The 25,979-nt window shown below is 43.7% G+C and overlaps 3 protein-coding genes across 3 annotated transcripts; all 3 read left to right on the top strand.

The window, feature by feature from the left end:
• Positions 1-2,689: 2,689 nt before the first annotated feature.
• On the top strand, positions 2,690-7,841 carry cavin2b (caveolae associated protein 2b). Its single transcript, XM_006791890.3, has 6 exons — positions 2,690-3,050; positions 3,751-3,891; positions 4,029-4,130; positions 5,048-5,314; positions 5,384-5,536; positions 5,753-7,841. Exons 1-6 carry the CDS (start codon positions 2,811-2,813, stop codon positions 6,104-6,106), a joined length of 1,257 nt encoding a protein of 418 aa, XP_006791953.1. The 5' UTR covers positions 2,690-2,810; the 3' UTR covers positions 6,107-7,841.
• A 2,530-nt stretch (positions 7,842-10,371) lies between these two features.
• On the top strand, positions 10,372-12,043 carry ebpl (EBP like). The gene is made up of 5 exons (XM_006791891.3): positions 10,372-10,464; positions 10,620-10,796; positions 10,983-11,052; positions 11,222-11,360; positions 11,439-12,043. The coding sequence occupies exons 1-5, from the start codon at positions 10,372-10,374 to the stop codon at positions 11,683-11,685; spliced, it is 726 nt and encodes a 241-aa protein (XP_006791954.2). The 3' UTR covers positions 11,686-12,043.
• A 3,872-nt stretch (positions 12,044-15,915) lies between these two features.
• LOC102792270 (uncharacterized) lies at positions 15,916-25,157 on the top strand. The gene is made up of 3 exons (XM_087851811.1): positions 15,916-16,582; positions 23,248-23,298; positions 23,389-25,157. Exons 1-3 carry the CDS (start codon positions 16,442-16,444, stop codon positions 24,736-24,738), a joined length of 1,542 nt encoding a protein of 513 aa, XP_087707937.1. The 5' UTR covers positions 15,916-16,441; the 3' UTR covers positions 24,739-25,157.
• Positions 25,158-25,979: the final 822 nt, after the last annotated feature.

Here is a 25,979-nt window from a genome sequence, read left to right as displayed (position 1 = left end):
CCAGCGCCGTGTGGTTGTGACCACAACACACATAATCATCATCATCATCATCAAGTGATTACAGCACCAGTACCAACAGGGGGTTTGAGGTTGGTTTATGTGAATATTAAAGACAGTCTGAGTGAATCTCCGTACGTGTGAACATCGTTACTGTAGCTCAGTTATGTCTTCGATTAGAGACAAACTGGTTTTTAGTGAAATTAAAACTGAGTTTAGAACAGAAATAATCGATTAGATCAGCTACAGAACCACAATGACATAGAATGAACATCACAACGTCACATATGTGACTGAGCACTGAGACGTAGAACAAAATGCCCAGAAGAGATTAATTTATTTATTCCATCGTTCACATTTTACTAACGTCTCAGCTGCACATATCAAACCACAGGTGCAGGCACATGGCCCTGCACTGCAAATCGTCACCTGTGGGCCACAAACAGTTTGGGTCTGAGAATCAGCGCCGTGTGTGACCTGTAACCAGGGTTTGTAAAGGGAAGTGGCTCAAACAAACAAAGGAAACAACAAAGAGGTGAGTCCGCCCTACAAGACTCCCTCCCAATCATTTGTACTTCACCCTTCGTCCTTCACGGCAGGACGGACTCACCAAGACAAAATGATGTTTGAATCAAAAGAACAAAAAAGGACAACAGAGGCAAGATTATCAGTGAAAACCTTACACCATAAAAACATTTCATTAAACCGTTTAAAATAATCATCGTCACAGGAGAGCGCTGACCTCAAGCACCCACAACTTTTCCAAAGTTCCTCCTTCAGGTGGCGCTAGTTACAAATACAAACAACGTTACATTCATTATATTCATTTGGACGCCTCCATCATGTTTAGTTCGGATATCTGTGTTTCTTTAGGACACATTTTTCCTCCATATTACCTGAGCAGTCACATGACAGCAGGCCTAACTGGTCAGGTGAGAACTCTGCAGATCCTGGACAGGAAGTAAAGACCATCTGTGGACTGAGGAGGGCTCTGAGGGTACACCTGTGATGATCTGAGGCTGTGTCCCAATTTAGGGTCTGCACGCTTGAAGTACGCGCACTACGCGTACTACGTACGGCGCATACTATAAGTACGAGAAGTGCGGAAGTGAGAGGCTTGTGAAATGGGACGGTCTAGCCCTTCGTTGCGCTGTTCAGGTTGCAACAGGTTCAGCAACCATGATACTAACCGCGAGAAACGTTACATACAGCTTTGTTTGACAGAAATGAAGGAGAAAAATGTTTTGTCATGACATCACTTTGATTAGTTGAGTATCTGAGGCTGAGACCACAGGACTGTAAAACATGATTGTTGGGCTTCATTTCTGTGCTGAACAGTCATTTAAGATTAGTTAGTAAATAACAGTTAGCTGATGTTGTTCATGAGACTAAAATCATCTCACTGTGGTAATGTAAATATAATATGACCAATATTATATTATTGTCAGATTATTATAATATATATATGTATATGTATATATATATATGTATATATATATATATATATATATATATATATATATATATATATACATATATATATATATATATATATACATATATATATATATATATATATATATAGGCTTTAAAACCAAGTTAATGCTGAAAGTACAAACATCACTAATGTCACACAACTTTGCCAACATGTGTCCAACAGCAATGTTTTAATGTTCTTTGTTATTAAACATTCGCACATAAATAAGTGACGTCATATTCAGTACTTACGTTTGACAGTTCGGCCGCTCCCTTCTGCCGTATTTTGCGGCAAAATTATCCACACCCACCGCTGCGCTATGAATCGTGGGATATATGGGACCACGAAGCGTGCACCGGACCACGCTTGATATTTGGGGAAATCGACGGTGCATTTGGAGTATGCATTTGAAGTACACTTCGAATTGGGACAGCCGTCGTCGCGTGGCGGTGACGTAATCGCACTTAAAATGTGTACTTCAAGCGTGCAGACCCTGAATTGGGACAGAGCATGAGACTGCTGTGACCACAGCACATGGCAGATGGTTACTTCCTGTTAAAAGGGAGTTCTTCCTGTCCACCATTGCCAGGTGCTGTCTGACTGTCAGGGTTTCCTCTCTGATACTGCAGGGGCTTTCCTCACAGTATCATTGAATTGACTGTTGTTGTGAGTCTGCAGAGTATAAATAAAGTTGAATTAAACTTTATGAAAACAACGTTAGAGCGACAAACAGAACCTGTCTGACGTGAGCGGTGGGCGAGAGAGCTTCACACAGACTGACACGGAGAGAGAGGGAGTGTTTCCTTCCAGATGACTTCACCTTAAAAACACGAGTGAGAGACACGACTCCCTCCCTCCCTCTCTCTCTGTCTCCAAACACAAACAGCCCTTCTTGCCCTGTTGTCACGGCAACAGCCCCCTCCGCTGTGGGCGTGGCAGACCCCAAGGCTGCAGAGTTAACCCTTCAGCTCCACGAGCGTGTCGCTCAGGTCAGTTTGTGAATGACTGAATGCTTTCTGACAGGAGCAGACACCTGACAACACCTGACAAGAAGTGACACACTAACGTGAACCTTCCACATTAAAAGCCCGTCTCTGTGTGAAGGTTTCCTGAGTCTGTGTCAGGCTGTGGCAGTGAAGCAGTTAAAGGTGTGGACGCTTCCACTGTTGGAAAGTTAGACGGAAAGTTTTCCTCAGAGACAGCCAATCAGAGCCCAGGACACACACACACACACACACACACACACTGAGAGCAAGCATTCAGGAAGCAGCTCCGCACTTTTCCTGCAGCAGGGACATTTCGGACATTTTGGAGTTTCTGCTTTGACGCTGCCATCATGGTAACCACGGAAACCCACCAGTGTCAGGACCTGCTGGTCCCCTCTCAGGACCAGGACCAGGACCAGGTAGACCCCGAGAACCAGCAGGAGGACCCGGCCTCGCCCTCTTCTCTCATGGCGGGACTGGACCCGGAGAAGATGAGTCAGGGTCCCGTCAACGCCATCACAGTCCTCACACTGCTGGATAAGCTGGTCAACATGCTGGATGCCGTGCAGGAGAACCAGCACAAGATGGAGGTGAGGTTGCAGGGCCACACCTGGGGGCTCCAGCTCTGACACAGGGTCCTGAAGCTCTCACCAAACTCCAGTCAAAAAACTGCAGATTTAAGTCAAAGTTCAACATTAGTCCAGTTTATCCTGGAATAGAAACAGGAAGGCGTGCTGGTGTTTCCAGGATCAAAGACAGCTATGTTCAGTCATAGTCCAGACCAAACTCCAGTCAAAAACTCTAACTGTAAAACCCTTATCCTCCTCTCTCTGTGACCGCTCGCTTTCTGGCTCTCACACCAACGTGAGGCAGCTGCCACATGTTGAGCTCTGGTGTAATTGTGGATTCCTGTCATGTTTGTCACTGACAGACGTTTTCTACAGACTGCAGATTAGGTCGCAGGCTCGCACTACAGCCTGGGTTTGTTTTTCCGGATCAGTAACAATGCTTGGGACATGTTTCCTGATTTTCAGTCACTTTATTTATCCCTACAGGGGGATTCAGAGTGCAGAGAGCGGCATATACAGGGAAACAGAAAAGAACAAGGATGAAATAAAAAAGTTCAAATCAGTTATAGCAGTGCTAAGCAGCAAGTAATATACAGCAAATAAAGCACACCATGTGTATGGTCCATAATGTCCAGAATTCAAATGTCTAATCTCTGGGATCCTCTCAGATTTTGTTACCGATGAACTATTGAACCAAGGTTATTGGCTGGTTGTGTCTCAGGTGCACCAGGTGGAGATGGAGGGCGTGGTCAAGGGGATCCAGGCTGACATGACCAAACTGTCCAAAAGTCAAAGTTTCACATCGAACACAGTCAGCAAACTGCTGGACAAAAGCCGCAAGCTGTCCGTCACTATGAAAGAGGTCAGTGAACCCAGCACAGGTATGCAGGACACGTGTCAGTACACAGCAGTGATTTACAGCACACCTGTCCCTAATCCTCCCGGGTCCTCCTGCTGGTTCTCGGGGTCCCTAATCCTCTCACTTGTGCATTGATGCAGATTCGTGATAAGATGGAGCGTCAGGGCATGCAGGTGAAGAAGCTGGAGGCCAACCACGCCCACCTGATCAACAGGAACAACTTCAAAGTCCTCATCTTCCAGGTTAGTGATACCCCTGTACAGGTGGGTCAAAGGTCAGAGGTCAGGCACTCCATCAGCTGCTCTGAGCCTCTTCGGGAATATCCAGGATTTCCTGTTTTCTGCTGTGCTTTTTTGCATGAATGCAGGTGAGTTCAACCTGCTACAAAGATCCTCCCACCCCAACGTCATTTGTGAGTCACACCTGGACCAGAAGCTCTGAGGCATGCTGGGAGTTGTAGTTATGAACAAAGGAGGTCTGTTAGGGTCCAGCTGGCTCTCAGCCGGTCGCCTTATTTGGCCACCAGCTGCTACGGGAACTGAACTGGAAAAATGGACAGTGATCATGTGATCTGGTTACCATAGTGACAGTCAGCAGAGTCATGAGGTCAGTTTTTATTTCCATAGCTTGTCCTCGGGGCTGATATCAGCTGACGCGGTGTGCAGTAAAGCTGTAGTACTGCAGTATCAGTGTGTACCTATAAGAAGGACTCAGCTGTAGTCAATACTACAGTTAGTACTACAGTCAGTATACTTAAAGTCAGCACTGTCTTCTCTCACTGACAGTAAACACTCCCATCCTCCCTAAATACCCAGCATTCCTCATGAGTTTTAACATGTGTGTGAGTCAGAGTGTGTTACTGTGTGTGGTTCTTCTGTAAGCCCTCCCCTGTTGTGTTTATGTGGACAGCACTGCGCACACTCATTACTGGGGTTCTTCAGGTTCTTGTTGGTTCTGGTTCTGGTCTCTGTGGTTCCACTAGAGGTGAAACAAAAAAAGAGTTCTCCTCACTGGGCACAGTTGCTTTTTTCCTGGTTTATCAAAACCTTGAAGTTCTCCTTTTGTTCCACCAAGATCCCCCTGGAGTCAGAGGAGAGGTCTCTGGTTCCTCCACATATCACCGGACAGCCTCCTCATGCTCTCCTGTGTTCCACTTTAGGAGGAGAACGAGATCCCCTCCAGTGTTTTTGTGAAGGATCCTCCTCCATACCCTCGGGATGAGATTTTGGAGGAAGGTGAGGAAGTGGAGCCGGGCAGCGTGGATGGCAACCGTTCCCAGGAGGGCGGGCTCCAGACTATCGACCTATCATCTGATGAGGACGTTGGGCTGGAGGCAGAGGTAGAAGACGAAGAGGCATGGCCTCAAGATTTGGAGAACATGGAGAAGTCCAGAGCTGAGAAACTGAAACGATCCAGCCTGAAGAAGGTGAGAAATAAAGACAGTGAGACAGGTGAGAGTAGTCACACAGACAGGTAATCATGTCCTTGTCTACAGGTGGACAGTCTAAAGAAGGCGTTCTCCAGGCAGAACATCGAGAAGAAGATGACGAAGATCGGAACGAAGATCGTTTCTGCCGAACAAAGAGAGAAGATCAAGCAAAAGACTGCCAGCCTGAAGGTTTCACCTTTGAGCTTCCACATGAGGAAGGTACAGAGTTATTCCTCTTACTATTTTCCAGAGATACCACCAATGTACCCATTAGGTCCCAGTTTGTTCCCCTCACAACGTTACCGTAAAGTTACCCTAAAGTTACCCAGTCCACGTGGAATGTTCCACCAAAGTCTTCTGAACAATGTCCAAGTGTTCCACTGAGGTTCCCCTTGGGTTTCTCTGGATTTCAAATCTTTGATTTTGTGTTTACAGCCTCGCAGCAACTCTGAATCTCAGCTTCCAGAGGCCTCTGCTCCAACTGGGGAGACACTTACTACTGAGGCTAACATCCAGCTCTCCCCACTGGGCAGCACTGAGCAGGAGGTCTCCTTCACAGAAGTTCATGCCCAGCTGGCCCCAACCGAGCAGCAGCAGGAGGAGGAGAAGGAAGAGGAGAAACAAGAGGAGAAGGAAGAGGAGACAGAGGTGGTGAAAGAGCAGCAGACGTCAGTTGTGGTGGAGGCTGATGTGTCGGTGGTTTCGGAGGGAGTTGGAGAGGAGTATGCTCTATCCTCCACCCTCCCTAAGGAGGAGAAAGGAGAGGAGGAGAAGGTGGATGAATCCTAAACACTCCTCTGGTAATGGAGTTTCATTAGTGACAAAACAAACCTGAGCTACGATCAATCAGAAAGTCCTCATCTTCTTAAATTAACATTTTAGTGTGCCTGGGTTCTTTTTAGGCTTTCCTTCCACAGAGGTTCTTCCTAGGTTCTCCTTCAATTCCCCAGTTAATTCCTTAAAGATTCCCAAAGGTCATATTAAGAACCCCAGGCATCCTCCAACATTTCCAAAGTTCACTCAATAAAAGGCTTGCTGAAGTTCCTCTACGAGCCATCTGGGGCGTCTCCATGTTCCTGGTCTTTATGCTAAGCTAGTCTAAGTAGCTGTTTGCTGTAGTTTCATATTTACAGACCCAAAAATGTTGAAATGTTCCTTTAAAGTTCGGAGCTCAGGTTTGTTTTATATATATTTCTGAGTATTGATAAACCCCCACAAACAGTCCAGTTCAGTGTTACATGTGATCCTGTAAACCACGTTTATGTTACACTCCTTAGTGTTTTAGGTTGAAGTATGCATGACGTCAAGAACTTTAGTTCCTCCACTGATCTGAAACCTAAAGCTAGAACCTGGAGATATGGGGTTTCTACAGGAATGGGATAATTTTTACGTCCCTTCTTTTATTGCTGATATGCGTTCTTTTTAAGCAGCTGACTGATGTAACTGTGATGATCGGCCTGATCCGAAACATAAAACATTCACCCAGTTGAACCCAGTGATGTTCTAAACCCTCACCTGTCAATCATCCAGATCTCAGGGAACACAAGGTTAACATGGTGCTAAACAGACCCCTAGAAGGTTTACAAAATGTTCTAAAAGCATTCACCTAATCTGATCCTTCAGGTTATTAGAACATTATACCAGTGTTCCACTAAGGTTCCCAGGAGATCCCTAGATATTGTTAACCTGGCAGTACCCTAATGACCCCTTGAGGATCCCCAAAGCATTCTGTCAAGGTTCTACTGACATTCCCAGCATGATCTCCAGGGTTTCTGTAGTATTCCGGTAACAATCCCAATTCTAACCACGTGTTGTCTAAAATGTTCCTCTGGTGTTTATGTTGAGTTGTTGTTTGGTTAAACTGGTTGGTTTTGATTCTCTTAGACTCTTTTTGTCCCAAAAGATTCAGTCTGGTTCTCCAGAAAATTCTCATCTTTGACTGCTCTGATGTTCCACTAAGTTTTTTTTAAAGGTTTCCAAAGATCAACTGTTGGTTACACTGAAGCTTTTCTACAAGAGTTTTACATTTGGAACTTGCTTCACTTGAAGTTAAACATTCCCCAGTGTCTTCTTAAGATCTCCCAAAGATATTCCAAATATTCCCTGAAAGGTTGCCCTGACATGACTCTACATTCCACTGATATGTTCTCCTAATGTTCCCCTGTTGTTTTCTTTACATTCTGCTGAGGTTCTCCTGATGTTCCTGCCTGTTCCAGTTGCTGTGTTGATTTACTAAACATGAATTTTTATCTAATGTTTTCTTATTCGATCAATATTTTTTGTCCTCTCTGAGGGACTCAGCTTTTCAGTAACCTGCCATTTCCTGCTTATTAACCATGCAGAAGTATTTGTGACCAGAGTGTTAACCTCCTCAGCAGACCAAATCAGTTTGTTGCTTTCAGGTGTAGCATTTCTGTTTTGCTTGTTTTTATTTTACCACAAACTTTGTGCTGCCAAAGAACTGATTTCCTTTTTCAATTATCTAATCCTCCATATAATCAATAAAACCTGTGAAACCACACAACTGCCTCTGCTTCTGATTTAATGACTGATTTCTGATCGGATGAACATAGACACAGATTTCAGGTTATGAAGCTTTAGTTATTATAAAGAAAATCAATTGACTATTAATTGATTGATTTCCGCCAGCACAGACACAAACAGAGAGAACTACCTGCTCACAGGTAAAAGTCCTCCATGGATGTCATATCTTTTAGACCCCATTCCTACAAAACTGCTCAAAGAAGTCCTGCCATTAATTAATGCTTCGATCTTAAATATGATCAACCTATCTCTAATAATCGGCTATGTACCACAGGCCTTCAAGCTGGCTGTAGTTAAACCTTTACTCAAAAAGCATCTCTAGACCCAGCAGTCTTAGCTAATTATAGGCCAATCTCCAACCTTCCTTTATATCAAACATCCTTGAAAGAGTAGTTGTCAAACAGCTAACAGATCATCTGCAGAGGAATGGTTTATTTGAAGAGTTTCAGTCAGGTTTCAGAGTTCATCACAGCACAGAAACAGCTTTAGTGAAGGTTACAAATGATCTTCTTATGGCCTCTGACAGTGGACTCATCTCTGTGCTTGTCCTGCTAGACCTCAGTGCAGCATTCGATACTGTCGACCATAATATCCTATTAGAGCGATTAGAACATGCTGTAGGTATTACAGGTACTATGCTGCAGTGGTTTGTATCATATCTATCTAATAGACTCCAGTTTGTACATGTAAATAGAGAGTCCTCTTCACACACTGAGGTTAATTATGGAGTTCCACAGGGTTCAGTGCTAGGACCAATTCTGTTTACATTATTACTTTACATTTTTCAAAAAAAATGCCTCTCTGTGCAAAATGGGTTTAAAAACATAATCAACGGTGGGAACCTGTTTGTCCGTGATTTGAACCAGGCAAATTGTGGCAGGATCAGCCTGATATTATTTGTATCCCACTGTAACTTTATTGTATAAAGAGCTAACATCTCCAAAATGTCAGGAGTAGTTAGTCATTGCAACAAGTGTTTGTGAACTAAAAATCAAGAATGTGGGATCCTGTTTGTCTGTGATTTGGAGAGCCCAGTGCTGCTCCCAACGCAGGGGAAACTAATTCTGTCACAGAGACCTACCCCGGCACCAAAGGGAAGATGTGCTTCACCATATTTTCTAGTCTTTGGCTTAGAATGAAGTTGGTTTGGAAACATATTCAGCTATGCTTCATCTCCTGCTTTGCGTTTGTGTGGGCGCCCTGTGCTAGCAGTGTCCAAGCGCTTTTTGGGTTTTTTTCCCTTTTCATTCGCCCCCCCTGCAATGGCTCTGTGCCCCCCCTAGGGGGCGGGCCCCACACTTTGGGAAGGTCTGTTAATAGACCTCTCTGTGTGTATAGTATGTTGCTTTGTTTTGTTTTTTTGTTTTTTTTGCTTGTTTTCTATTCTTTTTCTCTCAACAGGTGATCCCGGAGATATTTTTTTCCCCCCCTTTCTCACTGTCCCTCTCCCCTTCTGTTTTTCTTTTCCTTCCTCTTTCTTTCTCCCTTTCCTATCCCTCACTCATGTCTGTCCCGTCTGTAACAACTGAAAATAAAATAAAATAAATAATAAAAACAAAGGTCGATCAAATGGACCAATACGGCAATGCCATGATGATCCATTTGGAAAAATAAATCCATTGGGTATCCTTGTTGGTCTTCAGACAACAATTCTGACGGCTAAAGAACCAAATGGGACAGGCAAAAAAAAAAAATAAAAAAATAGACCTCTCTGCATTGAATCATATTTGTTATTAATCTCTTTCTCTCTTCCACAGCATGTCTTTATTCTGTTTTCCTTCTCTCAACCCAACCTGTCGCAGCAGATGGCCCCGCCCCTCCCTGAGCCTGGTTCTGTCTGAGGTTTCTTCCTGTTAAAAGGGAGTTTTTCCTTCCCACTGTTGCCAAAGTGCTTGCTCATTCAGATTCAGAAGACTTTATTTATCCCCGAGGGGCAATTGAGAGACTGACCTTGCCGACCGTACATACAATACACAAACATCATATTGGGGAGACAGGTCAGGGTAGGTAGCTGGCCGGTCAGCCGCATGAGCAGCGACCCAGAACCGAACAATTGAAAATACAAAACATCAGGAAAGACAATGAGGAAAAAAAGAACTCCCCCCAGACTGAGCTCCAACAGGGAGATCAGTTTGAGAACAGAAAAAAAAAACACCGCTGCGCATAGGGGGTCATATGATTGTTGGGCTTTTATCTACTGTACAATATAAAGCGCCTTGAGGCGACTGTTGTTGTGATTTGGCGCTATATAAATAAAATTTAATTGAATGTACCAAAGTACTGCTGAAGTACTGTTCGTAGTTTTTTAATGAGTTTTGGGTTTTATTCCCCTGTTTGTTTGTTTGCTTGTTTTAAACACTGAGCTCCTCATTTTCTTCTTCTGTGGTCAGAATGAATGTTAACGTTTAGCTTCAGATAAACATGATGTTCATCTGCTGCTGACCTTTGACCTCAGCCGTTTGTGAGGGAGGAGGCGGGAACAGGGAGTGGAGTGTTCTCCTCACCAGTGAATGGGAGAGTGTGGGGCGGGATTTAGAAACAGCAGTTCAATAGGGAATGCCAGGGGGCAGAGCCTGAGACGTCCATTTTCACACAGAGCAGTGGTGAGCCTACACAGAACTACTGTATACAGCATTTCTGCAGTATTACTGCACTAATCCTAAAATAATTTTACTGTGGCATATTTGAAGTACAGTCTGTAGTACTGGTACCTCTTCTATATGCTGTTCTTCTCTTCCTCTTTCTTCTGTGGTTGCAGATGGACTCATCGGCGCCTCCTGGCCTCTCTCTGGTCTCCATCTTGTCTCTGTTAGCATGCAGTGGCCAGCTGTTGGCAGCTGTCCTGCTAACACGCAGGTATTGTGGGCGGAGCTCTACACAGAACTGGTGGATCTTGCTGTGGCTCTTTTATGATGTCATTGTCCACCTGACGCTGGTATGCGGTGCTTTATTCTTAGTTATTCCCGTCTTCATCATGATGACAAAAAACGTTATTCAAGTTTCAGCTCATCTTCAAAATTAGACTCATTTCATAAACACTTTGTTTTTGTTTATTCTTGTTTATTTTTTATTTTTTAGGAAGGTCTGTTTGTTTACATGTCTCTGATTTTTGTTTTTTTAGGAGGGTCCGTTTGTTTACATGTCTCTGGTTGGGACAGTGGAGGCTTCTGACGGGCCACTGGCTGAGCTCTGTGAGTATTTTGTAAATACACTTCAGTATTTCCAGGCAGTGTTAGTTTGATCTGAAGTCCAGTATGAGAACAAAGTAGTGAAGTACTTTTACTCACAGATACTGTAAAAACACACTATTTGGTACGTCATTTGGGATGTTTGACTTCTTCTCACCTGTCTTGCCTGTAGGGAAGGAGTACGGGAAAGCCGACAGTCGCTGGCTGGTTTCTGATCCGACGATCGTCTCCATCGAGATCCTGACCGTCGTCCTCGACTCGCTGCTGGCTCTCCTGCTTATACACGCAGTACTGAAGGACAAGTACTACAGGTAACACTTCCTGTACTGCAGTTACTGTGCTGCTGGTACTGCTTGGTACTGATGTTAATGGTGTAACCAATCTGTCAGACACTTCCTGCAGATCGCTCTGAGTGTGTGCGAGCTATACGGCGGCTGGATGACCTTCTGTCCCGATTGGCTGCTGGGCAGCCCTCACCTGAACACATCCTCCGTGCTCTACCTGTGGGTCTACCTGGTCTTATTTAATGGAGTCTGGGTCCTGGTCCCAGTCCTGCTGCTGCTCCAGTCCTGGTTCAGCCTAAGGAGTCTGCACGTGCTCAGAGTGGACCAAAGCAAAGCAGCTAAAAGACAGTGATGTCACTGATATGGTTTAAACTGATCGATGGCTGAGTCCGAGGATCATTTAAATATTCATCTGATGTCAGAATCAATCACCACGATCAATCGTTTGAAAAATAAACATTTTATTATAGATACAGTTTCAGTGCCTTAAATTATTGCTTTGGAACATCTAACCACATCTCCCCTGTCTTCTTTGCACCACCATTCACCTCCTCCCTCCCTCCCTCAGCTCCTTTGGATCATCTTGTTGACGGAGGTGAAGGCCTGCTGGAGGCCGAGTCCCTTCAAGGTGCTGCAGGCCTGAATCTCCCATAGTCTGTCAGTGACTATAACTTTCTACAGGACTGAATATAATATCTTTATGTAAAAGCCTGGAGCCTCTGGGGAGTATCCGAGTATTTATAACATTACACAAACCAAAGGTCTCCATCACAGTGTTCATGAAATGCTTGGTTTATTCATTTCCTGCTGAAGATTTCCCTGTGAGGGAGCTGCTGGCGAAGATCATGAGTCCTGCTTGATCAATGCGATGAGCTTCAGTGTTCCTGGTGTTTCTTAAATGATGCCTTTCTCAGCGGGTCAACAGAACTTCTGGCACAGGACAGCTGTGATGAAAGAAAGGGAAGAAGTTTCTCCAAACCTCTGGACCCAGAAACCCAGCTTGGTCCTGATGGTCTCCCTCACTAGTTTCTCTCCAGGGTGACTGTAGCTGTTGATATAATATGGACTCTATTATTAAATGAAAAGAACAAATTAGACTACACTACTGAAACGTTCTGCTGATGTTTTTAAAGTCTCCATGTTACCAGGCTGTAGAGGGCTCTGAAGATTTAAACAGATTTAGATCCATTACACTAACAGTCTTATGTTAAAATCTCAAAGGACAGCATTATATTTTTGACATTAACAGTAACTCTGGGCCTCTGTAGAGTGTGCAGCTGATCTCGTCGCTGTCTAAAAATGGATTTAACAAAAACAAGTGCTAAATCCTTCAATAACACAGACTATTAGAGTAGCAGGTGTGTAGCATCGCTAACTAGCTAGTAACAAGCCTCCAACACAGTGCATATGCTAGCGGCTAATGTAGCGAACGAATTAACAACAGAGTGATTTTAGAACTAGAAGATGATAAGCTGTGTTTCTTTTTTTTATAACAGTGACATGGTTGTATTTACCTTAATTAAATGAGTCGTCAGTCGCGGTAAACCAGCAAAAAACTCGGGCTACATAAAAAGTGTAGGGGGGCGTGATTGCGGTCACGTCCAGTGGGTGTGTGGGCGGGAGCGTTACACAGTCGCTCCACCTCAAGTCACTACTGCGCAGACTCTGGCTCCAAATTTGCAAGATGGCAGCCTCCACAAGCGGGATATTTTGGCTTCAGTTTTGCACAATGGGAGGAGGCAGGGTCGCGTCGTCCATCTTTTATACAGTCATTGGTCGAAAGCATCGGAGCGGCTACAACCATTATCATCTGCAAATAATGCTGGGCGACAGTCATAGCAAGGAGATGAAGCACTGTTGAAATATGGGGAAAGCCAAAAACTGTGCTTCCTCCACTTCCGTAACATTGATTCCTTAATGTTGAATTCTCTCGCAGCTGTTCTATTCCCATGTTGTTGCAGTATATTATTAATAACTAACCTCGTATTGTGGATGAATAATCTCAGTTGTTCTCCTGACTGAAGTTTGGCCCGTGTATAGCATCCTGCTTTGCAATTGCATTTGTCCCTGACCACCAGAATCCCTCACGTTAACTTTTATCGAGTGGAAAAAAAGTTGGCATTCATCCTCCAGCTTCACTGGGCTAATGTTATGCTAACATAGCTGTGTCGCTAGCAATAACGTAGCACAACATTATATAGCCCAACTTCAGTAACCCTGCAAACGCCACTGCTGTTTAGTTTTCTGTCTTCATTTATGTTGGAAGTGATAACAGAGCTGTACGTTTTAATTTGTTTCCAAAACCCCGCAGTCAGGACATGCTATATTGTATTTAGATAGAAGCTAGCGAGCTAACTTCCTGCTAACTTCTAACTCCGTTAAATGTCATAACTTCCGTTTTCATGGATGCCTGGATGTTAAACTCAATTGTTACACCTGGTAGAGCAGAACGCTGATCATTTTATTAAAGATGAAAGACTTTAGACAGTTTTTCAACTCTCAGTAATGCCATAGTGATCGTTTGGTATATGGACCTGCAGCGGAGTTTAGGCCCAGACACAGTGTTGCCAACTCCTCAGTAAGGAAAATCGCTATTGGCTGTCCTAAAAGTCGCTAGAAGTCGCCAAATGACGTCATCGCCTAATTTGCATAATTGGTCATGCTAATGTAATTGTAACCTACGCTGTTGGAGAGAGAAATAACATCGTGGAAGAGACATAAAGTGAGTAAAAAAACGTCCTAAATGCAGTTAGAATTTAATTAGAACTACAAATTAAATTTCTTTTAGCTATTATTGTTTTTTAATGTCACAATTCCAACCCTGCTCCTTTATCCAGGCCTGGACCAGCAAAAGTGACCCGAAATTGGCACTCTGGTGGAGTTACTTTGTGTGTGAGAGTGTGTGTTTATAAGTAGTTTTAAACCTTGTGATCCACAAAACAGCATAAGAGTAAAAGAAGAACTGACTGTGTTACAGTCAGTGCGGGAGCAGCAGCTTCGCTCATGCACGATTCATTTGCAGTTTGGACGCACAGGTGTGAACGTCTCCTGCCCTGATAGCAGCTGGGAGAGGACTATCCTCTGCCTGTGAGTGCTTTGGCACGGGTGAGGTGCTCAAGGCAGCACCGCTGCTTCTTGAGAGTAAGAGCAATACGCGTTTTCACGTCAAAAAGTCGTTATAAATAAGTCTCCAATAATAGCAGAGAAAGTCGCCAGATTTGTCGCTAGTCGCTTTTTAGAAAAAAAAGTCGCTAAGGGGGTCTGAAAACTCGCTAAATATAGCGACAAAGTCGCTAAGTTGGCAACACTGCCCAGACATGGCTAGTGAGGTCAGACTTAATGCCCGGATACCTTTCTAATGTGACGCTGTTGTCCCTGGTTCTCTTTCTCTCCCTCCTGCTCTGTTCCTGTGCTACTGACTGTGTAACTACTGCCCCTCCCCCCTCTTCCCAGCGCAAAGCACAAGGCTCGCATGCGGAGTGAAGCGAAAAAAAGTGGAGAGAGAGGGTGAGAGAAAGGAAAAAAAAAAAAAAAACACGGCTCGCGATAAGGAGCCGGCTTGCGTCATTCACGAGCCATTTCGTTTGCGACCGACACATCACTGCTAGTGATGGTAAATTTGATTTTTTTTTACTGAATCGGGTTTTAATGAGTCACTCACCAAAGTGAATCGGATTTTTGAGTCATTTGATTCACTGAGTCAGTTGACCAGAGAGTGCAAAAAATTTACATTTTCACTCAAACTTAATTTGTTTCTCTTTTCATATAAATCCTACTGCTAAGATGAATGATTCTAAAAAAACAACAACAACTATTTTATAGAGCAAAAAAGAGCAAAAACATTTCTAAAATTAAGCAATTTCCTATTAAAATTGCTTAATAAACATTTATTTTGTTTATTTTTATTTTATTAGTATTTTCCTTAAATGTGTCAAATATATATTTTCTCATCTAAATGTCCACTGAAATGTGAGCCAGGGGGCGGTAATGCGCCTTAACATTGGTTGCCAACCAAGAAGAAGAAGAAGCTGTGAGCCAGGAGGGAGGGGGTGAGTAGCTGAAATGTGCTGTTAGCATGTTAGCAGAGCGATGCTACTGTGAACCGAGGAGCTATTTTCTTGATGTGAGGGTTTTTTCTTCCAGTTCAGAGCAGATTTTTTTTTGTTAAGATACTGGATGTTGTGTTTTTCTCCACAATTTTAATTATAAGCTAGATACATTGCTGCTAACAGCAACAGGGATGAGTCAGTTGGGCTTGTGAATCATGATTCATGAGTCAGTAAAGTCATTCTCGAGTATTGAACGATTCGTTCATGATTCGCGCATCACTAATCACTACTGTCCAGTCTCTGAGGTGACAGCACTGCTGTGGCTCCTGCAGCTTCAGCCTGCAGAGCTGATGGAGTCTGCTCTCTGCTGCACAGCAGTGAACACCAGCAGCACCACCCGTTAGCACACGGTGCTCCCTCTGCTAACAAAGGACTGTGAGGCTTCCTGTACCAACTGACAGAATCCAGCTCTGCAGACAGATGGTAACACATCACCGCAGCATAAATAGCACAGGTCTAATATATGCACGCACGACTCGGTGTGAATGTGACCTTTAACCCTGATGACCGCAGTGTGCGGGTTGGTGTATTTCACAGTCAGTGGCTAACGTTTGGTCCTGCATGCTAACTGATAACCTTCCTGGAAGCTGAACAGCGTTTGTTAATTCACCCTCAGCGTGACTGAAGGCTCCCACTGAACATGCTCTTTGTTCCTAGTGACTAGTGATGTGCGATACCACTGATTTTCTTTCCGATCCGATACCAAGTAATATTCAGGGTGGTATCGACAATACTGATCCGATACCGATACTTTGTACAAAAACGTATTTTATTTATTGCATCTCAAATTCTAGCGTCACAATGATTACAGGACATCAGATTACTTGTTCTTATCACTTAATAATGTAGGGTTCATCATATAGAAATAAAAGAAACTGAAGTTGTGCGCTATTTGAACACCTTGCCTGCCTGCAGCACTAAAGGACTCCGTGAGAGACGTCACCTGTCCCTCTCCTCCTCTTCAGTTCGTCTCAACATACGCTCGTCATATTCTGTGATATGATTTACTCTGAGGTGTTTGATAAGGTTAGTGATGTTGCCACAACCATACATGCCAACCCTCCCGAGACCGGGTCCTCAGGTGGAAGCAGCCTCCGAATTTGGACACCCCCGCTGTTTCCGGGCCGGCCAATAATAACGGTGACATTTAACGTATTTTATCCAATAAATAAACCTGTAAAATGTATTTATCTCCCCCCCTCCAACAGCCTTTTTGAATGTCTCCCTAGTATGGCCACAACACCTCACTCTTGGAGCACTTTTTTGCCACATGTACCGCAAACCATGTCTCAGCTGTTTGTGGAGGTAAAATAAGTCCGCACATGACTCCAGTTACGCTCAGCCATTGCTGTGAGTGGGGCTGCGAGACATTTATACAGCCGTATTTCGCACATGACAGTGAAAGGCGGAAGAGGAAGTGGTTCCTTTGAATGTAGACAATCCGAATGTTATAGTTTCTTTCCACTGTGTTCCTGTTAATGATAAACTACAAATTTACTCTAAATTACTAAAATATCGATATTTTAATGTGAGAATCGATTCTAGAACATAAATGATTGGTATCGGAGGAATCAATATTTCAGGATTGATCCGCACATCACTACTAGTGACCACATGTTCACCCACATGGCGCACACACTCTTCTTTTACATGACCTCAGTCACATGTTTGTGTTTGCCTCTTACTTTGTAAAACACACATGTTGGTGTTGTAGCTGTCTCACTGTCGACTTACTTTGTACTGATTCATTAAAGATTCATCCGAGCTCTGTGGTTTCTAATAATTCTGGAAAGGTTATTGTTTGATCTGTGTTTCTGTCCTGATTATTACGAGGTTCAGTAAGTACTCAACCAGTGTCGGTGTTGGTGCTGTTCTCCTGAGGCGCTGTAACACTGAGTCGTTGGTCCAAGCTGTTAGACCCGAGGATGTGTAATGTTGGTGAAACATGGAGTTTTATTGCGGCGGTCTGTCCAGGGCTGAGTTTGCTCTGTGGGGCCGATAGGTTGGTCAGGAAGTAGCTCTAAGGTCCGGTGTTTCACGTCCTCCTTTAAGACTTTGTGGGATTTTTGTAGTGTTTTCAGTTTCATTTTTGGCAGGAAAACGTAATTTTTATTAATCAACCCAGAGAATTAAACCATGTTGATGTTGGACGAGCTGGGATATTTGAAATAGGCAATTATAACTTTTAATTATATTTTAATAATAGGCATTTGTTACATAATGTGATTTATCTGATTATGTTTGTGTGTCTGAGGATGTTGGGATGACTTATAGTTTCCATTTTGGTGTGTTTTTGTTTGTTTTTAGATTTGCTGCAGAGCTGCAATTTATGTAAATAGAATCTGTTTACAAGGTTCACGATTCCTGGCATTCCCTCTTCAAGTGTGGAAACAATATAATTGCACATAAGATAAAGTGTCAGGAGTGAGCAGCAGTACAGATTTGAGCAGTACAAGATTAAAAGTGGCAGTTAGTACAGTACGGAGTATGAGGTTTTGTTTTTGTTGTGATTACTGATAAAGTGAGTGACCAGTGCAGAATGTAGAATGTACTTGAGCAGCTTTAGGACAGCTTCTGTGTGCATCCTGTGGTGTGTAGTGTGTGAGATGTGGTTCAGGTGTCGTATGGCTTGTAGGGGTGGGGGAAAAATCGATACTGTGTAGCATGGTGATATTTTGTTTGCTAATAATGTATGGATACAGGGACAGCAGAAATCGATATTTTGTTACAAAAAGGTTTTTGTGCTCTGACTTCAGAGCATGTTGATCCTTTTTCTGAGCAAGAATCCTGACATTCCTTCACTGTCCAAATGTGTTTAACTTGTTTTTGGCAGCAATAAACATGACAGTTTACATATTTTAATTTAAGACATGTTTTATTTTAATTAAGTTTAAAACTTTTTTATTTAATGTAAAATTATATTTTGTTTTAATTTACTTTCAAATTCTTCAGTTGCTGAAGGGGCTGCATAGTTTTCATAAACTGCATAGTTCAGAATAGCTATAATTGTACCAGATGGTTGATTCAGTTAAGTTGGACTAGACTGTAATACAAACCGTTCAGTTTGTCAACAATCAAACTGAAATGAGAGAAAGACTGAGTGTGAGACTTTGATATTAGAGAAAATGAATATTGATAAAGTTTACCTTTATGTACAGAATCTGAATATCGCAAAGTATTTTAAAAAATTGCAATAATATCGTATCGTGAGTTGTATGGTGATTCCCACCTGTAATGGCTTGGTGGTAAAAACAGTTTTTAAGTCTTGTAGTCCGAGCAGACAGACTCCTGTAACATCTGCCAGATGGTAACAAGGAGAACAGCTGATGTGCTGGGTGGCTGTGGTCCTTGATGATGCTGTGTGCTTTATGGTGGCACCGCTGGAGATAAATGTCCTGAATGGCAGGAAGCCTCGTGCCAGTGATGTGCTCTGCTGCCTTCACCACCCTCTGTAGTGATTCTCAGCTGCTGCCAGAGAAGCCTCTGTAAGAAACTGTAATGCAGCTCCTCAGCAAGCTCTCGATCTCACACCTGCATTTGAGGTGATTTTGGCGTTCATGCCAAACTTCCTCAGCTTCCTCAGAAAGTAGAGTCGCTTGTGAGCTTTCCTGATAGCAGTGTCTGTGTGAGGGGTCCAGGAGAGATCCTCAGTGATGTTGACTCCAAGGAATTTAAAGTTGGTGACACTTTCGACCTCGACACTGTTGATGGGCTGGTGTTCCCTGACTGGTCGTTTCCGGTAGTCCAGTATCATTTCCCATGTTTTGCTGATGTTGAGAGTCAGGTTATTTTCCAGACACCACTCGTACAGTGCCATCACCTCCTCTCTATAGGCCGTCTCATCATTGCCTGTGATGAGGCCTGGTTGTGTCATCCGCAAACTTGATGATGATGTTGGACTTATGTTTAGCAACACAGTCGTGTGTGAACAGGGAATAAAGGAGGGAGCTAAGCACACATCCCTGTGGCATTCCTGTGTTTAGGATGTGATGAGGAGGTGTGCCGACCTGCTCTCACCACCTGGGGCCTGTTTGTGAGGAAGTTCAGAATCCATCTGCAGATGCGTGTTCCCAGCCCAAGGTCGACGAGCTTCGAGGCAAGTTTTGAGGGGATGATGGTGTTAAAAGCCAAGCTGTAGTCAATGAAGAGCATCCTTGCATATGTATTATTTTTTTCCAGGTGAGTGAGGGTGGTGTGCGTTGTCAGGGCGATGGCATCGTCTGTAGCTCTGTTTGTTAGGCGAACTGAAGAGGGTCCAGCCTGTCAGGGAGGGAAAAGCAAATGTGACCTTTGACCAGCCGCTCGAGGGAATTCATAATGACGATGTCAGTGCAACAGGGCGGTAGTCATTCAGACAGGAGACCGCTGACTTCTTTGGGACAAGAATGACAGTGGATGTTTTGAGGGATGTGAGGACCACTGACTGTCTCAGGGAGAGGTTGAAGATGTTGGTGAACACCCCTGCCAGCTGGTCGGCGCACGCTCCGAGAACCCAGCCTGGGATGCAGTTATAGCCTCACTGTCCTCCTGGGGGCAGAGGATCTGCTCCTTGTTGTCTTTATATGCATCAGGATTCCCTGAGGTAAAGGCAGAGGGTCACGGCTTGACCTTAGTATGATTGTCTTTAATTACCTAGACTTTCTGATTTGGATATTTGCAGACGGTGGTTTTGGTGATGATATCGTCTATAGATTTATCAATATATCCAACGACAGAGTCTGTGAGTTCATTGATGTTGCTATGAGCGGCATTCTCAAATATCTGCCAGTCAGTTGTCTCAAAGCAGTCCTGGGGAGGGAAACAGTCTGTGATATAATGTGAGCCACCTTCATCTCAGCTGACCTCAGAGAGTCGATTCTGTTCATCTGGATATTTTCAGTGGGAGAAACATTTCGGACACACAGGTCACGCTGATGTCTGACTTTAAAAATGTATGATTTCATAAAACAGTTGTACTGAGTAAATTACTGAGAAAGTGTTCCTGTAACTGGTTTAAAGCGGATTGTGCTAAAATGACATGAAGACATGAAATGAAATAACCTTTGCCTTAGTTCAACCGGGGTGAAAGGTTGGAGATGGTAAATGGTAAATGGATTGGTTCTTATATAGTGCTTTTCTACTCTGAGCACTCAAAGCGAGATGGAGTGGATGATACGGTGTAGCTAGATATCGCTGGATCTCATGTGAACAGAGATATTGGATTAGGGCTGCAACGATTCATTGAGTACTTCGAATAAGTGGAGTACAAAAACTCTCCACAGAAATTCTTTGATGCTTCATTTAACAAACTGGACTCATAACTCAGACGCCCTCTACAGGAAAGGGCAGAGCAGGCTGTACCTGCTGCGGAGACTCAGGTCGTTTGGAGTGGAGGGCCCACTGCTGAAGACCTTCTATGACTCTGTGGTGGCCTCAGCCATCTTTTACGGTGTGGTCTGCTGGGGCGGCAGCATCTCTGCTGGGGACAGGAAGAGACTGAACAGGCTGATCAGGGCCAGCTCTGTTCTGGGATGCCCTCTGGATGTAAACGTGTTTCACCCACATGTGCGACTACAAACAGACCTGCAATAGAAATGCATTTAGGAGTAGCGTGTGAATATAAAGTGTAACCACATAAGGCCCACGCAGCCCGCAGTTTTAAACAAAAACAATGAAAACACAACAGCAGCAGTGATGATGACACAGGCACAGAAGCAGCTGTTCCTGTAACGACCATTAAAACCTTTACTGGGACAAACCGAGCGGGAGTCCGTCATCAAGGCACCTGATCAACAAACTGAGGTGAAGAAAAGTGAACTCTGCAGCTGCTCCGCTGTTTGTTTTGCACAGAGAATAATCTGCAGTAAATCTCAGTTCAAAGGGTTTTTTTAAAAAAAAGAAACACATGAAGGCTGAAACAGAAAACACTGCAGTTTCTAAACTGGAACACAATGAGCAGTTAATTTTGAAAGACCTGTGTTTTTTCTCTTTTAATATTATTTGTTTATTATTGCTCATCAACAACACAAAAGTATTTCTTACTCGATGGAATAATCTATTACTAAAATAATCGGTAGCTGCAACGCTAGACTGGATAGCCGTGGAGGAGTGGAGATGAGTGGGCACTCGACAGAGCATACATTGGAGCTCCTCGAGGCATTTTGGGTCGGTTCATTTTGATTTTGCTGTACCTGTCATGGTCCTGGGTTGGTGACCAGTGTTTAGTGTTGTTCTCTGGATACGTCCACGTCCGATTAGGCCAGCACATCCTCGTCCATCCGCCAAATCACACCGATTTTGGCGATCCACCAAACTACATTGATGCCCACAATCCACCAAACCACACCAACGATGGCCGCCATCCAAGCCACCTGAAGCTCTTCGTCTCCGTCATCTTCTTCGTTGGGTTCCAGAAAAGGCCCTCCTTTGCCATCGTCGTACTCAGCATCTATTGGCCAAGGATCTATTAGCCATCTATTGGCCACCGGCCTCCTGAACTGTGGCGTTGTCGTCTCTTCCCACGCGGTCGACCTCCGGAGCTGCTTCCAGTACGCCACCGCTGCTTTCCGCATGGTTGGCCTCCAGACCCACTTCGCCTTCGCCCCTACCACTTTGCACACGGTCGGCCCCTGAACTGTATCTGCACTGCCGCGGCCTCCTGGACTATTTGTTTTTTCTTCTGGCTCCGTTCCTGTGTTTTCATCTGTCTGTCTGTCGCACCATCATGTTCCCTCACAGTGCTGTGTGTTTCCTCCGTGCATCTTGTGATTCCCAGTTCGAGTTTCCCAGTTTCTGGTGTAGTTCATTGTTTCTAGTTTTCGGTCAGTTTTCTCGTGTTAATGTTCGGGTTTCGTACAGCCACTAAAGCTGCCTCCCTTAGTTACTCCTCGGGCCATGTGCACACTAATGCCTTTTCGTTTAAAAACGCATCTTTTCTCTCCATTTTGGCCTTCCGTCTACACGGAGACGGTGTTTTTGGTCAAGGAAAACTGACCTTTTTGAAAACGCTCTCCAAAGTGGATACATTTAAAAACGCTGTTTCTGCATCGCAGTGTGCCCTGCGAAAACGCAGGCTTTTTGAAAACGATGACGAATTTTAGTCATGTGATGCATTCATGTGACTAATTCAACCAAGATGGCGGACGGCATTGTACAGCAGTCATTTTGTTTGCTCTCAATTTTGACAGCCATATTAAAGATTAATATCAGCTCGGACATGCTCCAAATAGCTTTTCTTCAAATTCTTTAATTCTCACTCACTTTTGCAACTTTGTACTTTTGTGCTACTTGCAGCAACTCCACCTCATTATTAGTCCATTTAAAAAACTTGACGCTTTTTCTAAACATTTCAAAGAGCCGGAAAGTAAATAAACGGCAGACAGAAATAACGCAGGTCGAATCATCTTACGTTTCACGCAGCAAAGTAATTGTTTTTAGTCGTTTTAGTTTGGATGAACAACTGTTCAAAAACGATTGAAAACAATAGTGTGGACGTTTTCAGTTTTCAAATTTATCCGGATTAGTGTAGACGTAGCCTTGGTTTCCCGTGAGTCCTGCATTTGGGTCTTTCCTCCCACACAGTTTATCAACACCTGCCAAACGACTGAACCAGACTTGCTGCTGGCCCTGGAGATCGACACACCACTGCCAAACATCAGGCTTGCTGATATGCAAATTGACAATTGATCAATACCCATGAGTAATGCATCCATGTTAAATCTAAATATGCAGCTATAGAGTTCAATATCTTTATGGTCTAAAGGTAATTGCCAGCAAGTGTTTGAATTGTGTTTGATTATCAATGATGATCTTTTCTATCCCAACAGGAGGAGATGGAGGAGCAAAGGAAGAGTTTAGAAATTGATTCTCCACAAGCGGTGAGGAGACAGGTTCATACACATGCTAACATGAATTCAGTGACATTGTCTCAGGACTGCAGGCTCACACATTAGTTTCTGTCACTACAGGAACAAAGAGGCAAGAATGGGCAGAGACCTCAGCACTGCAGTGGGCCTGACAAAGCTCACCCACCAGCCGCAAAGGGAAACAGAGTGCATCGTTGTGTCGTCTGTGGAAAGGCTTTCGCCAAGATGGACCACCTCAGAAGACACCAACGCATCCACAGTGGAATTAAACCATTCAGCTGTGATCAGTGTGGAAAGGCTTTTACTGAGTCGAGTGATTTAAAAAAGCACCAGCTCATCCACAGTGGGGTTAAACCATTCAGCTGTGAGCAGTGTGGGAGGTGTTTTATTCGGAAGAGTGATTTAAAAAAGCATCACTTCGTCCACAGTGGGGTTAAGCCATTCAGCTGTGACCACTGTGGAAGGGGTTTTACCTGCGTTAGTAACTTACAGAGACACCAGCTCATCCACAGTGGGGTTAAACCATTCTGCTGTGGGCAGTGTGGAAGGAGTTTTAATGAGATGAGTGATTTAAACAGTCATCAGCTCACTCACAGTGGAGTTAAACCATACATCTGTGATCAGTGTGGAAAGGCGTTCACTTGCATTAGTAAATTAAAACAACACCAGGTCACCCACAGTGGAATTAAAGCATTTGTCTGCGGCGAGTGTGGAAAGGCTTTTACGGGGAAGGGTGATTTAAAAAAACACCAGTTTGTCCACAGTGGGGTTAAACCATTCACCTGTGAGCAGTGTGGAAAGGGTTTTGCTTTCCGTGGGATCTTCAAGGAACACCAGCTGATCCACAGTGGGGTTAAACCATTCACCTGTGAGCAGTGTGGAAAGGGTTTTGCTTTCCGTGGGATCTTAAAGGAACACCAGCTGATCCACAGTGGGGTTAAACCATTCAAGTGTGATCAGTGTGGAAAGTGTTTCACTCGCAGGGGTGATTTAAAAACACATCAGTTCACCCACAGTGACGTTAAGCCTTTCAGCTGTGAGGAGTGTGGAAAAGGTTTTGTTAGCCACAGTAGCTTAAAAAGACATCAGCTCATCCACAGTGGGGTTAAAGCATTCATCTGTGGGGAGTGTGGAAAGGCCTTTACTGAGATGGGTGCATTGAAAAGACACCAGTTTACCCACAGTGGGGTTAAACCATTCAGCTGCGATCAGTGTGGAAAGTGTTTTAGTCAGAAAGGTGATTTAAAAAATCACCAGCTCCTCCACAGTGGAATTAAACCATTCAGCTGTGGTCAGTGTGGAAAGGCCTTTACGCTGATTACTAACCTACGGAGACATCAGCTCACCCACAGTGGGGTTAAACGGTTCAGCTGTAGTCAGTGTGGAAAGGGCTTTACTCATAAAAGATACTTAATAAACCATCTGCAAACCCACTCAGGACATAAGCAGTAAACGTGTGACGTCTGTGGAGAAGCAGCCTAAAACCAAAGCAAGGACACTCCACAGTGTACAACGTCACTGTGACTAAAGCAGACCGTTTTCTGTTCTTAGTTCCATCCATCGTCTGCCTTTTATCCAAATCATTGGAGTTCTGAAGTAACACTGTAACCAGAGAGACCCTCAAATCCCTCGATGGTAATGACATCATTGTATCATTTTAAAATCTTTTGATTCATAAAATGTTATTAAAGAATGAACAGTGGGGTGATGGGATCGCCACTCCTTGCTTTGTACACTATTCTTACTGCTTTCTTTTAAACATACTGAGTTTGTCATTGTTTTATGTTAATCTCCCCCCCGTTGACCCCGTAAAGCAAGTATGGAGCTACATACATTACAGTACAGTTTGTAAAGACAATCCATGTTTACAAGTCCTCTTTGTGTAATAAAGTTTTTTTCTTAGGAAAAAAAAAACTGTTAAGATGTGTTTCACCGGGGTGGGGTGGGGTGGGGTGGGGGGCAACTTCATTTACAATCTAACAATACACCTATGAACTTTAGTTTTGGATCCATCATCAGTTTCAACATTGTTTATGCTGAATTTACTATTATGATTTATTAGTTGATTTCCAAATGGATCGTGGATGTTGTTAAATTTTATAATAACCCATTTATAAGACACAGTTTTTATACCTTTACAGTATCCAGGAGCTGATCCAGGATTTCCTCACTGACAAACACAGTGGTATCAGCAGGAAACTATAAATTTAAATCAAGACATTCTAATTAGTTTAAATACAGTATAAAAAGTAAAGGACTAAGTACTGAACCTTGTGGTGGGTTATAAGAAGGAAGGAGGCCAAGGACTAGTGAGTGTCACTAACCAGGACGAAACAACAAATATCTAATATGTACCTCGGGAAGATAGCCACAACTAATCACGTCGTTAGCCCCTAACGAGCAGATTTACAGATTCCCATAGGTTCACACACAACCAGTGTGGAGCACGCTCACTTCTTCTGAAGTGTTGCTGTAATGCACACTTACACACCTCCTACTGTCATCAGCCCAACTTTTTCTCATCGATCAGTCGTGTAGTTTAACAAACTTCACAGGAAAAAAGATGGAAATGTTTAACCCAGAAAAGCCTGATGTAACACTAGCCCTATATTTTATTATTGTGTAGTAAACAGAGGCTCCCTCCATCAGGAGCAAATGACCCCCCCTTTCTTCCACAGGACCCCTATGACAGT

Source organism: Neolamprologus brichardi, chromosome 15 (assembly GCF_056152115.1).
Source record: "Neolamprologus brichardi isolate AB-2024 chromosome 15, ASM5615211v1, whole genome shotgun sequence".
Taxonomy (NCBI): domain Eukaryota; kingdom Metazoa; phylum Chordata; class Actinopteri; order Cichliformes; family Cichlidae; genus Neolamprologus; species Neolamprologus brichardi.
This window is presented reverse-complemented; position numbering and strand designations above follow the sequence as displayed.